Source organism: Pimephales promelas, chromosome 18 (genome assembly GCF_988280905.1).
Source record: "Pimephales promelas chromosome 18, fPimPro1.hap1.1, whole genome shotgun sequence".
NCBI classification, from domain to species: Eukaryota; Metazoa; Chordata; class Actinopteri; order Cypriniformes; family Leuciscidae; genus Pimephales; species Pimephales promelas.
Genome location: NC_142786.1, coordinates 17,323,816 through 17,336,163, shown reverse-complemented (window position 1 = coordinate 17,336,163; position 12,348 = coordinate 17,323,816). Strand labels below are relative to the sequence as shown.

The 12,348-nt window shown below is 43.4% G+C and overlaps 1 protein-coding gene across 1 annotated transcript in view; it reads left to right on the top strand.

Annotated features, from left to right (window-relative positions):
• epha10 (EPH receptor A10) overlaps positions 1 to 12,348 on the top strand; it is a 238,340-nt gene that overhangs the window by 199,683 nt on the left and 26,309 nt on the right. Inside the window, exon 10 of the mRNA XM_039654266.2 lies at positions 12,216 to 12,341. Within this exon, the coding sequence (XP_039510200.2) occupies positions 12,216 to 12,341 (126 nt within the window). The remainder of the gene's footprint in view (positions 1 to 12,215; positions 12,342 to 12,348) is intronic.

The window sequence follows — 12,348 nt, the reverse complement described above, 5'->3', positions numbered from 1 at the left end:
CACAGTGGCTGGGATAAAGCTGGGCCAAGCCATCACTGTCAAACATTTCCATAGAGTGTTGGGACTCAGGGCAGCAGCGTCCAACATCATTCCATTTGGCCTGCTGCTCATGAGGGCCCTTCAGTGGTGGTTTAAAACCAAGGGATTTTCCCTGAGGGGAAATCCGTTCCGCACGATCAGGGTTACGCGCAGATGCCTTCGTTCCCTATCTATGTGGAAGAAAGCTTGGTTTCTGTCCCAAGGTCCAGTGTTGGGAGCGTCATGTCGCCGGAAAACCGTCTCGACAGACGCTTCCCTCACGGGCTGGGGTGCGGTCATGGACGGCTGCTTTACGACAGGCCTATGGCAGGACCATCATTCCTCCTGGTACACAACTGCCTGGAAATGTTGGCGGTTTCCCGGGCTCTGAGGATTTTCCTGCCAGACCTCAGAGGTCACCATGTCCTCGTGAGGTCAGACAATATGTCAGTAGTGGCCTATATAAACCATCAGGGGGGTCTGAGGTCTCGCCCTCTATGCAGATTGGCGCATCAGATCCTCCTGTGGTCCCAGGAGAAATTGTTGTCTCTAAGAGCGACATTCATCCCGGGGAGTCAAAATCAGGGAGCAGACGTCCTGTCGAGACAGGGGCTGAGGCCCGGGGAGTGGTGACTCCACCCCGAGGTGGTGGAGTCAATATCTCAGAGGTTTGGCCCAGTGGTAGTGGACCTGTTTGTGTCTCGAGAGACGACCCACTCTCCACAGTGGTTTTCACCTCACTCCTCCAGCCCCCCTGGGGCTGGATGCCATGGTACAGACGTGGCCGAGGCTACGTCTGTATGCATTCCTGATCGCTCTGCTCCCTGGAGTTCTAGAGAGGGTCCGTCGCGACGGAATCAGTCTATTGTTGGTAGCCCGTTGTGGCCGGCCCCGAGTATGGTTCTCAGACATTATATTGCTCTAGATGGCCCTCCGTGGGAGATTCCCCTCAGGAGGGGCCTGCTGACACAGGCGGAGGGCTCAATATTTCACCCTCGGCCAGAGTTATGGAAACTGTGGGTCTGGCCCCTGAGGGGGCACAGTACCTAGAGGCCGGCCTATCAGCTGGAGTAATGGAGACCATATTCAGCTCTAGAGCTCCCTCCACGAGGAAACTGTACGGATTGAAGTGGAATGTTTTCACCATTTGGTGTAGGGAGTGTGAGGTTGACCCAGTTAACTGCCCAGTGGCTTCAGTGCTGGAGTTCCTCCAAGATCGCTTCTCCACTGGTCTTACCCCGTCCACACTCAAGGTGTACATGGCTGCCATTGTGGCTTTCCACACTCCTCTGAGTGATGGACCTCTGGGAAGACATCAATTGATCGTACGTTTCCTCCGTGGCGGCTGGAGGATGAGACCTGCGGCTTGTACCAGGGTTCCTAGTTGGGTCCTGGCAGTAGTTCTCGAAGGTTTGGCTGAGGCCCCCTTCGAGCCACTGGAGTTGGCTGAGGCCGAGAACCTGACGCTGAAGGTCGCTTTTCTGTTGGCCATCACTTCTCTGAGGAGGGTTGGGAGATCTTCAGGCTCTCTCCATATCTAACGAGTGCCTGGAGTTTGCTCCAGGCAACATTAAAGCCATCCTTCACCCTAGGCCCGGCTATCTGCCTAAGGTGCCATCCAGTGTGGCACGGCCTATGGTGTTCTGCAGGTGATTCATCCTCCATCCCATGTGATGGCGGATGAAGAGAGACTTCACTTGCTCTGCCCTGTCAGAGCACTGAGGATCTACATTCAGAGGCTCTCTTCATGGCGGAAGGCGGACCAGTTGCTGATGTGTTTTGTGTCCCCCAAGAAGGGGCTTCCCGCTTCTAAACAGACCATCAGCAACTGGATTGTCCATGCTATTTCTACGGCCGACCAGGTGTGCGGTATGCCTTCACCTGTGGCTGTGAGGGCTCATTCCACCAGAGGCTTGGCGTCCTCTAGAGCCCTTCTCACGGGGGCTCCCATCCAGGAGATCTGCAATGCAGCTGGATGGGCCACCCCATATACCTTTATTAGGTTTACAGTTTGGACATTCCGTCAACACCCGGCTCTCTTGTGCTCGCGTCCTGAGTGTGCCTGTGAGCAGCTTTACACCAGGGCAGGCAGGGCGCGTTGTGGCGTAGTGGGTACTCGTTCCCCCAGAGTGTCATTTGACGCAGTTTGAGTTCCCTCGATAGGGAACGTCCTCGGGTTACGACTGTAACCCTTGTTCCCTGAAAAGGGAACGAGAACTGCGTCTCGTGGCCACGCCTTCCCCTGCCTGGGAGCGCTTGCTTCATCACAGAAGCTGACATCTCATGTGTGCCGGGTCCTTATATAGCTTCCGCCTATGTGCCGTCACACATTACGTCATGACGCAACAACAATCAGAGATTGGCATAGTTGCATTCATACTTCAGAGGCGCTACGCTGAGGGGCGTTCCCCCAGAGTGTCATTTGACGCAGTTTGAGTTCCCTTCTCAGGGAACAAGGGTTACAGTCATAACCCGAGGACGTTATTCACTGTGCAAACGCATCATAATATGTGAACGCTCTATTAGCACTAACACACACTGCAAATGGGTGTGAAACGGACGTTAGATCCACTACAGTTCTTAGAAACTTAGATGTGTTTAAGAACTCTTTTTTTTTTTCGTACAACAGCAGCACTCATCTTGTTTGTTTATTAGTGGATGCGGATGACCAGTCGTAGACCGGAAACTGATACGCCGACTACTGACAAAAGCGGAAGTTCGAAACTACGGTTGTGCACATAGCCCATAGCAGATTGTCTGAGAAAATTGTTTCGTGCAAATAATGCATAACAAGGTCTATGTTTCCATTAAAAATATAAATCAATTAAAATACCAGTGGAAAAGACTGAGAAAAACTTTCTCTGAAATGTATTTAACACTATTTGATTTATTTATTCAAAAACAAGGCAAGGATAGGCTACTAAAAAAAATGTTTGTAATAATGTGACGGCACATCCGTATTTCATATTTTCCTAACGTCTTGTACCGTTAAACATGGTATCACATGGATGAATAATCATTTGCAAATGATATGCAGATGAGGATGCATATTTAAACTAGGCGTTGAAATCTCCATATATGGTTATTTCGGGGAGGAGACGCATGTGCGCGCATTCTTCTGCTGACTAGGATTTATAAAGTGAATTCTGCGCAGGTTCTGGCGTACGAACGGTTTTATAAGTCTGAATTTTTTTTTTTTTTTTGCGTACGCCATTTTTGGCTTTCAGGCGCACGTACACTTTTAGTAAGGATCCTACGCACAGTTTTATAAATGAGACCCCTGGCTTTACTCCTCTAAGCACATCACAGACTGAGAGATTAGGAGAGAGAGAATCACTGATAGAGAGAGATTAAAGTGCCACTGCATTAACATTTAAGTCTGTGTACGTGCTTTTACATCAGCCTGTGTAATGCGGGAGTCCATTATCATGTTTCACACACACACACACACATGCCATATTCAGTTCATACTCAGAGAAGAGAAGAGAGGAAGTTATTCTCATTCAAGATTATTAAAACAACAATGATGTGTGTGCGATAAATCATTTAGAATAAACACTGCAATATTTTTCACATTATTGTGTGCTATGCGTTATGGATAGAGTTATGGATATTCATATCAGAGCTCTGCTGGTTTAATCCATCGTCCCGATGTGTGTGTGTGTGTTGCTTATATACGGACAGATTTGAATCTGGCTGTTGTCACGTTCCGATCTCATTTCCTCTGGTTTTCCTGTAGTTTCTTGTCTCCTCTTAACTCTTTATTTAGTAAAAGTGGCAAAAAATCTGATTAATAAAATCAATAAACCTTGGCTCTCTCTCTCTCTCTCTCTCTCTCTCTCTCTCTCTCTCTCTCTCTCTCTCTCTCTCTCTCTCTCTCTCTTTCTGCTGTTTTCCCTCAAAGCTTCACAAACTCTAGCCAGATGTTAGTGTGATGATCCACGTGCATTAATATTCCTGTGTGTGTGTGGTTCTGTGACCCGTCGTGAACGATCTCTCTTTCTCCCTCTTCCGTTTGTTTCACAGATCTGTTCTTCCACCGCTCTATAAGCTCTTCCCGTTCTGCATGCGAGTTCTTTTTGTTTTATGTGTATTTTTGGATGACCCAGAAACATTGTTAGGATCAGAGCTTTAGCTGTCATTATGAAAACACTGAGACTTTGTAAGAGTGTGTGAAACCGCAGACTGTGGGTTTAATGCTATTGTTAATGCAAACTCACAAGCATGTACAGGATTTGTGTGTGTGTGTGTGTGTGTGTGTGTGTGCAGGGTTTGTGCTTGTTAGTGTTTTCAGATTTTCTTCGCTGTAGATTTACTACTTTACATCTGTCTGAAGAGCTACATCTGACAAAGCATTCCTCTGGGGAATATCGGCAAACAATAAAAGAGAGGATAAAGTAGTGTGTGTGTGTGTGTGTGTGTGTGTGTGTGTGTGTGTGTGTGCGTGTGTGTGTGTGTGTGCGAGAGTATATAGGCCTATGCAGCTGGGGCGTAGCCAGGACATTATTTCTGGGGGGGCCAGCTTGTGCCAGTCTTTTATTTGGGGTGGCACTTGATTGTCAAAAACTACTATTACTAAAACTCACGCGCGGCTCGTCAGGCCATAAACAATGGATTGAACTCCCTTATAACACTAATAATGTCTAATTGATAAATGTGCGAGTGCAATGTGTCATCATTATGTGAGGGGTTAGGGACCTTATCATGAGACAGGGATGTTTTTAGTGCAAATGACAGAAAGACACAATATAAATTGTCATATTAGGCGATAATTTATTTAGGTAAACCATTGCATTTTAAGTGCAACATCCAATTTATTTGTGATTACACAACAGGTTACAACGGTTGCACAAATCATGACTAGATCATGTAGTAACACTTGAGTCATTACTAGTTAATTCCAATGATCTTCACTTTATAATACGGATCCAAATAATTAGTAATTCCCACAGAAGTATCTAGAAACACTTTCATCTGTGAGCTATTACTTACTAATTATTTGGATCTGTATTATAAAGTGAAGATCATTGGAACTAACTAGTAATTACTCAAGTGTTACTACATGATCTAGTCATGATTTGTGCAACTGTTTGAGATTTTTGGTGAACTTTAGTACACTTTTAGAAAATGTATTTAGTAACACTTGAGTAATTACTAGTTAGTTCCAATGATCTTCACTTTATAATACGAATCCAAATAATTAGTAATTCCCACAGAAGTATCTAGTAACACTTTCATCTGTAAGCTATTACTTACTAATTCGTTAATAAGAGTTTCTTTTAGTTAATAGTAGCTATTAGTAGTTACTAGATTATTAATAAACTTTTTCAGTAATTCTCTGAGAAGTATTAAAAAAATAGAAGTTATTGATTAGTTAATAGTGAACAACCACTTTCATCTATGTGCTATTACTTACTAGTTTGTTAATCAGAGTTTCTTGTTAGTTAATAATAGTTACTAGATTGTTAATATTGTGTTACTCATTGGTTCTTGTGTGGTTATTCATTAACGAAGGAACCGTATTCTAAAGTGTTACCCTGAAATGTTCTGTTCGCTTTGTGTCTGCTGTAACAATTACACTCTTAGAAGAAAAGGTTCAATATAGAACCTTAAAAGGTTCTAAAGCGTTACGTATTTGGAACCCCTAAAATGCAATGCATGTGAATGATCACAAAATTCAAGATGTGGTTAAAAAATGTAATTAATCAATATCAGACAAAGAGTGCCATTTCACGCCAGCGCGTGCGTTTGGGAAAAAAATAGACCAGATTAGTCTAAAAGGGATTTTACGTGTCGTCGTGAACGGAACGCTTCAGTTAGTGCCTGTACCCTAAGTGACACATTGGAATTGACTTAAAGGTTCTTTAAGTGATCCTGGGTGTTGACGTTCGGAATATTTTCAAACAAATCGGAGGCTAGCTAGACCCTCCCTCCTCCGCATCTCATCTCCTCCCCCTCCCTCCCGTGCTTCTTGAAATAATTGTGAACGTGCATTTCTAGCAAATTAGATCCTTGTGTGGGTTTGGCGAACATAAGCGTCAATTTAGAAGAAAAAAACTATTCAACGTTACCCACCTGTCCAGCAAAAACAGAGCAACCTGAATGTCGGACTGGAAGCCCTTCTGCCGCCGGAGTTCTTGCCATCGTTAAAAAGCTTTGCTACCGATGTAAATTCGGAACTTCGCACGTTCTTTATCCGACTCCTTCTTCTTTTTAATTTGTTCTTCAGAACGACGTCTCTTTGGTCGTGTCGGCAATTTTTCAAACTTCCCTCTGATGCTTCGCTCTCCTTCACACACACACACCCTTCATGTGCACGTGCACTAACCCCCCAGACCCACCCTCAAATACTTCTTGCCAGTGATTGGCTGGAACACTGTTTGTTAGGTTTCGTGGTCCGGGTGAGACATGATTATTTTTGTTGCCGTTTTCGGAGCCTGTGGTGTCTACAGAGACCGCGTTTTTTTACAGTGTGTTTAGGGGACAGGCAGCTAGCCGATAGTGAGGAGACGTTTGATGTATGTGACAAAAAATGTTTTGGCCCCACATCGCTCAGAGAACCTTTAAGCTAACTGTCTAGCGCTAGCCAGCCAGATAATCATACAAGTTTGCAAAAATAACAGCAGCGGCGCTGTTTAACTAAACTCACTCTATGTCGACGACACATTCTTACACATTAAACTGAGTCAGAAGATAACTAATATGATCTTATCATTTCAATTAATGTTATGCTTTCAAGTATCACCAACTTACTCACCTGTTAGTTACAGTGGTATATCCAGTGATTAGCTGCTAGTCTTCATTAAGCGCTGTCAGAATGCAGGCACGTTATGTCTCGCACTGTTGATGGTGGCGTGACCCAACATGTTGCTAATATGGGGCTTGTAGCGTTTAGGGATGGGACGGTATGAAAATTTCATATCACGATTATAGTGTCCAAAATAATCGTGATTATCAATATTATCACGGTTTTTGTTAAAAATTTATGAAAGTGCTCAAAAAGAACTGATGCTCACACTGAAAACATTTCAACAAGTTTTATAATTGAAAATCAACAAACAACAAATAAAACAAGCCTCTCTATGCAGTTTTTTAAGCAAGATTCTATTCTATGGCATTTCCTTCTTTATAATGCCCGTCGTCAATAGCAACGCATTATTACACAGCGCACATCCATATCACAACGGACGCGCGCTCTTGTTTCATTCAAATACAACTTGCCGTCTTGCGTCTCCGGTTTTTGATTGTATTGCAAAAATGAAATCAGAGTTGATTTATTGCTTACAGAGTTTGATAATATTGGTGTGATATATCTTGTCTGGACGATTGTTTTACAAAATGAATTCATAAACAAGTAAGATTTAAAACATTAGCTAATCTCATTATCAATTCAATATGTCCCCGTAATTATGTGGTAAAAATAAAATCGGTTTAATACGTGATGCATCTATACTTTACTATCCCTTAAAATATCACTCTTAATAATAGTCTTGTTTGAAGTTGTACGTTCGAACTTTTCTTCGCGGAAGCTTCACGTCTATTTCAAGTGAGTGACATAAAATGTTTCAACTCAAAACAACATTTCGTGCCCAATTGTTTCCCAGACGTAGTTTTGGTATTGAGGTCAAAGTTAACTTGCCTTGCGTTCGGGTGATGATCACACAAGACGACTCGGCAGATTTGAAGTGTTTCTATTGCAGTGACTTTTTGTTCGGCAGACAGGGTGACCATCCTCGATCAAGTTTCCCTCAGGACTTTTGTAAAACCCAAAATATGACCACACCTCAGATTTGGTCCTCTTAAAAGGCTGAAAAATCTCCTGAGCACGATCACTGCCTTCCACCATTCCTTCTCGAATAGTAATTTAAAAAAATATTGCGTGCAGCGCGCCTGCGTCAGACTGGCCGACAGGATTCAGTGAGTTATTGAAATCGCGATAATCAAACACGGTTTTAATGATAATTAAATTTTAAACGATAATACTAACCGTCAGTACATTCTATCACGGTTTATAGTGAAACCGGTTATCGTCCCATCCCTAGTAGCGTTAGTGACAAATCAATGACTTGATTAAAAAATGCATACATTTCAGCTTCCTTTTTAGACCGTTAATGGAGTTTTATTTTTATTTTTCTATAATTATTAAATTTATTTTCCCGTGAGGTTGGGAGGGGGGCCGAGCCTTGACCAGTGGTGGCCGTGGCCCCCCCTGGCCACCATGTAGCTCCGCCCCATATGGTAAATGGACTGCATTTATATAGCGCCTTCATAGACCTAATGGCCACCAAAGCGCTTTACATTTTGCCTTACATTCACCCATTCACACACACATTCATACACCGACGGCGGTGTCAGCCATCCAAGGCGCCATCCAGATCGTCGGGAGCAGCTGGGGTTAGGTGTCTTGCTCAAGGACACCTCGACACTTGGTCAGGTGGAACCGAGGATTGAACCACCAACCTTTCGGTCCGTAGACAACCCACATGAACCACTGAGCCACTGTCGCCACTGTCGCCATAGTATGCAGGATTGTCTGTCGGTGTGTAGTCTCAGCCTCAGACGTCACGCCCACGGAACGTTGGCTAAACGTCTGATGCATATGGTACACTTAACTGGAAACACTTCAGGAATGTCGAAGTCATCATCTGATTGGTTGAATTTTATCGGATTTCCGGGGGGCATCAGTGTCGCGTTTATTTTCAGTCCGCTGGGAAACAAAACGCAGACGTGTGATTGCGGAAGAAAAACTGTTGTGTTTACATGAGTGACAAAGAGCATTTATCAAGATCAGCTAAACGTAGTTGTATGTCCCCTTCTATCTATTATGGAAGATCAAGTGAAGGACCAAACCGCGAAGGGGATATCGAAGGGGATGACATCGCAGCTGGCCGATTCAGTATTCAAATATAGGGCGCTCTGGATTATAAGGCACATATACGATACTGCAGAGTCAAATGTTTGACTGGGTTTGCATTATGCATCCACTAGATGTGCTAAAGGCTAAAGGGAATGTAGCGAGTACGGAGGTGAGGCATTTATTTAGTAGACGTGAGCGCGCTGGGGCGGGGACGTAACTTACATTCGCAGCCTGACTCATGTGAGTATTCAATGTGCGGCAGCTCGCTGACAGCTACAGCTGGAGACGACCCGGTTACTGTGAACGGGGAGCGCTTTATGAACATACTGTGACGCACGAGCAGCGCGCGTTGTGAGTGGGCACGTGATTTACACACATAACCTGATTCATACGAGGTTGAACTGGCCGTGTGACAAAGCGGGCATAAGATGGACATGAGCGCGAGTTCGTGGGTGAATTTAATAACGTGGAGCGTTGTTAATCTATTGATCCATATATGAGGAGGAGCGCCTCCGGTGACTGCTGATGACTGACTTGTTGCACACCGGTCTGTTGTTGTGGGGACATTTCCACGCCCGGCCTTATGGGCGGGCCTTGGCCAAAGAAAACTGCTATGAATTCCAGACCTTCAGCCGTCAGTCTGAAGGTCTGGCTACGCGAGACTAGTCGGTGTGTGTCTGTCTGTCTGTGTGTGTTTGTCTGTGTGTGTCAGAGAGTATGTGGGATATGTCGCTGTGTGTTGTGTTTTTGTGTGTGAGAGTATATGTGGGATTGTCTGTGTGTGTGTGTGTGTGTGTGTGTGTTTGTGCGTGCGTTCGTTCGTTCGTTCGTTCGTTCGCTTGCTCCCTCCCTCCCGATCTGTAGGAGTGTTCGGGAGCGATCCAGGCGAGTGTTTGTTCCCGATCCGTGCGGGTGTTCGCTCCCGATCCGTGCGGGTGTTCGCTCCCGATCCGGGCGGGTGTTCGCTCCCGATCTTCGCGGGTGTTCGCTCCTGATCTGGGTTGGACCTGGACGAGCAGAATACTGTGCATTCATAAAAAAATATTTTTATTCCTGATTTTTTTTCTTCAATAAATGCAAATAAGTAAATCAATCTAATAATTATACTGTCTATATGTTCATCCATGCATTTAGCAGATGCTCTAATCCAAATAAGTGACTTGCAAATATGTATTTGTAACAATAGCAGGTTTATTTGACAACTAGATTAGGAAAGAGAACTATATGCACTATATTAGTGTATACTGTATATAACTCGATTATATATTTTAGTAGTGCTTGTCCATTACTCAGCGCCACAATACTGTTCTAGTGTTTAACTGAATGAGGATGTTGTTTATCCTCCGACAGTGTCGTGACTCGACTTCAGCATAATCCCCATGGGGAACGTTGTGTTGCTTGTGTTTCAACATGCGTACTACACACAAAGAACCTACAATGTACATAGCCTAAATATAAAAACACGAAAACACACAAAGATTCCGTTTTAATGCACAGCGTGAGTTAGCCTCCGCACGTTCACACACCGCACACGCATGGACGCCAGAATGCCTCTTTCCGCTCGTGTTCTCTCGTGTTTTGAGATGTTGTGATGGATATTTCCGTCTTCGTTCCACACCGACAGCGAATCTCGGTTATCGTATGAGACAGTCAGTTCAGGTTACATCACTGCAGAATAACAGTGTGTACAGTCACAATCTGATAGAAATGTCTAGATGTGGAGGCCTAGATATAAGGGCTGTGGGAGTTTTCACCCATTTCATCAATAAGTCTCCTTCATCTATTCAGCGCTGTAACAGTAACAGGTGTCTCACAGCAGCTTTACAGTGATAACAGGAGATTACAGTAACAGAGAGTGTTTAGGCTTTACAGCAGATCTAGAATAAAGTTATTATTATTATAAGTTGATTTAGTAAGCATATAGGGATGGGTACCAACACCCGGTATTAAACGGGCCCAGGTAGCCTACTGAATTTTGAAAGACCGCTGTATCGTTAAGCTCGGACGTTAGTTGGGCTACTTATTATTCCTATAAAGACGTTATCTTGAACATGTTTATATCGCCAGCCATTTCTTTTTATAAACTATATTTTAATTAAACCATTTGTCTGTGATGCAAATTTGAAATTCGCAGTTCAGAAGAGAGCGAGAAGAGAGAGAGCGATCTCTCACGCAAAGCCACAGCACGCGCAACACGACAGCCCTTGCTTAATGAGTGACGACCAGGACAGAACTAAACATTCAGCGTGGTTACACTTTAGATCTGGGATATTATTCTAATATATTTAGTATCTCGGCTTCAAAAGATTATAAAAAGAAGATATTTGAGATAAAACCGTTAAAAAAACGAGACGATCTGTCCAGCTTAACTTCCTTTACTTCACAGCACTGCCAGAGCGCTGTCAGTTCTTCCTAAAACCCAAACGTGACCATCAGAATCAGCACGATCGGCGATTCTTGCAAAATGCTGTCTTCTACTGTTGCAAGACCAAGAAAATGGCTATTAAAAACACAAAAACCTGCGCAAGAGACGCTGTTCACAAGGCGGTGCGCGCTCCGAAACGGACTGCAACGAGACAAGAAAAGTATAGCCTATACTTGGGCTTCGTGCGTCCTTAACTATCAAATATACATACAAATGTCAAAATTACCAGCTCTGAGATTCACTTAAACAGAGTTTATTCACTTAAACACAATGTCTTAAATGGACGTAAATAATAGGGAGAAAATGATGGTGCATCAGTCCCCATTATCTGCACTCGGTCTTAAAGGGGCAGCAGTCTAATAGCCTAAACCTGCTGACGATTCAGCCATTAATGCAAATCAAACATCAAAAGGCAGAGATAATCACTCACAGCTTTTGAATGAGTAACTTTAGATTTAATAAGCATTATTCTATCTATGATAAACTATACAGTGCTATTTTATATTTGATTTTCAGACAGAAACAATTACCTGAAAAGATATGTTAGTAGACCTTCCTGAAATTAAAGCACTTTGTATATAATTTGTATCTTTGATTAATTGTATTCTTGTGTTTGTACTTGTTTTTTTCTTATGTGTCCTTTTTGTATAAACAAAAAAAGCCTGCACACTGCTGCATAACAAAAATATATTTTTCTTCGTTTTGCTTTTTCTATTTTACATTTCAAAATATAAAGTTTAATTATGTTCTTAATTCTTCAAATATTAAATAATAAAAAACACCAAAAAGAACCGATAAGAATACCGTTAAAGTACCGTATCGATAAGCGGTATCTGTAAGAATAGTAATACCGATAAAACCTTAACGATACCCATCCCTAAGCAGCACTAATGAGAACTTTTTCTTACATTTCAGTTAAAATCCCAACCAGGCGGACCTACATTGACCCGGAGACGTGTGAAGACCTCCTCCAGGCTGTGCATGCCTTCGCCAAAGAGCTGGACGTCTCCAGCATCAAGATCGAGAGGATCGTCCACACAGGTGCGAT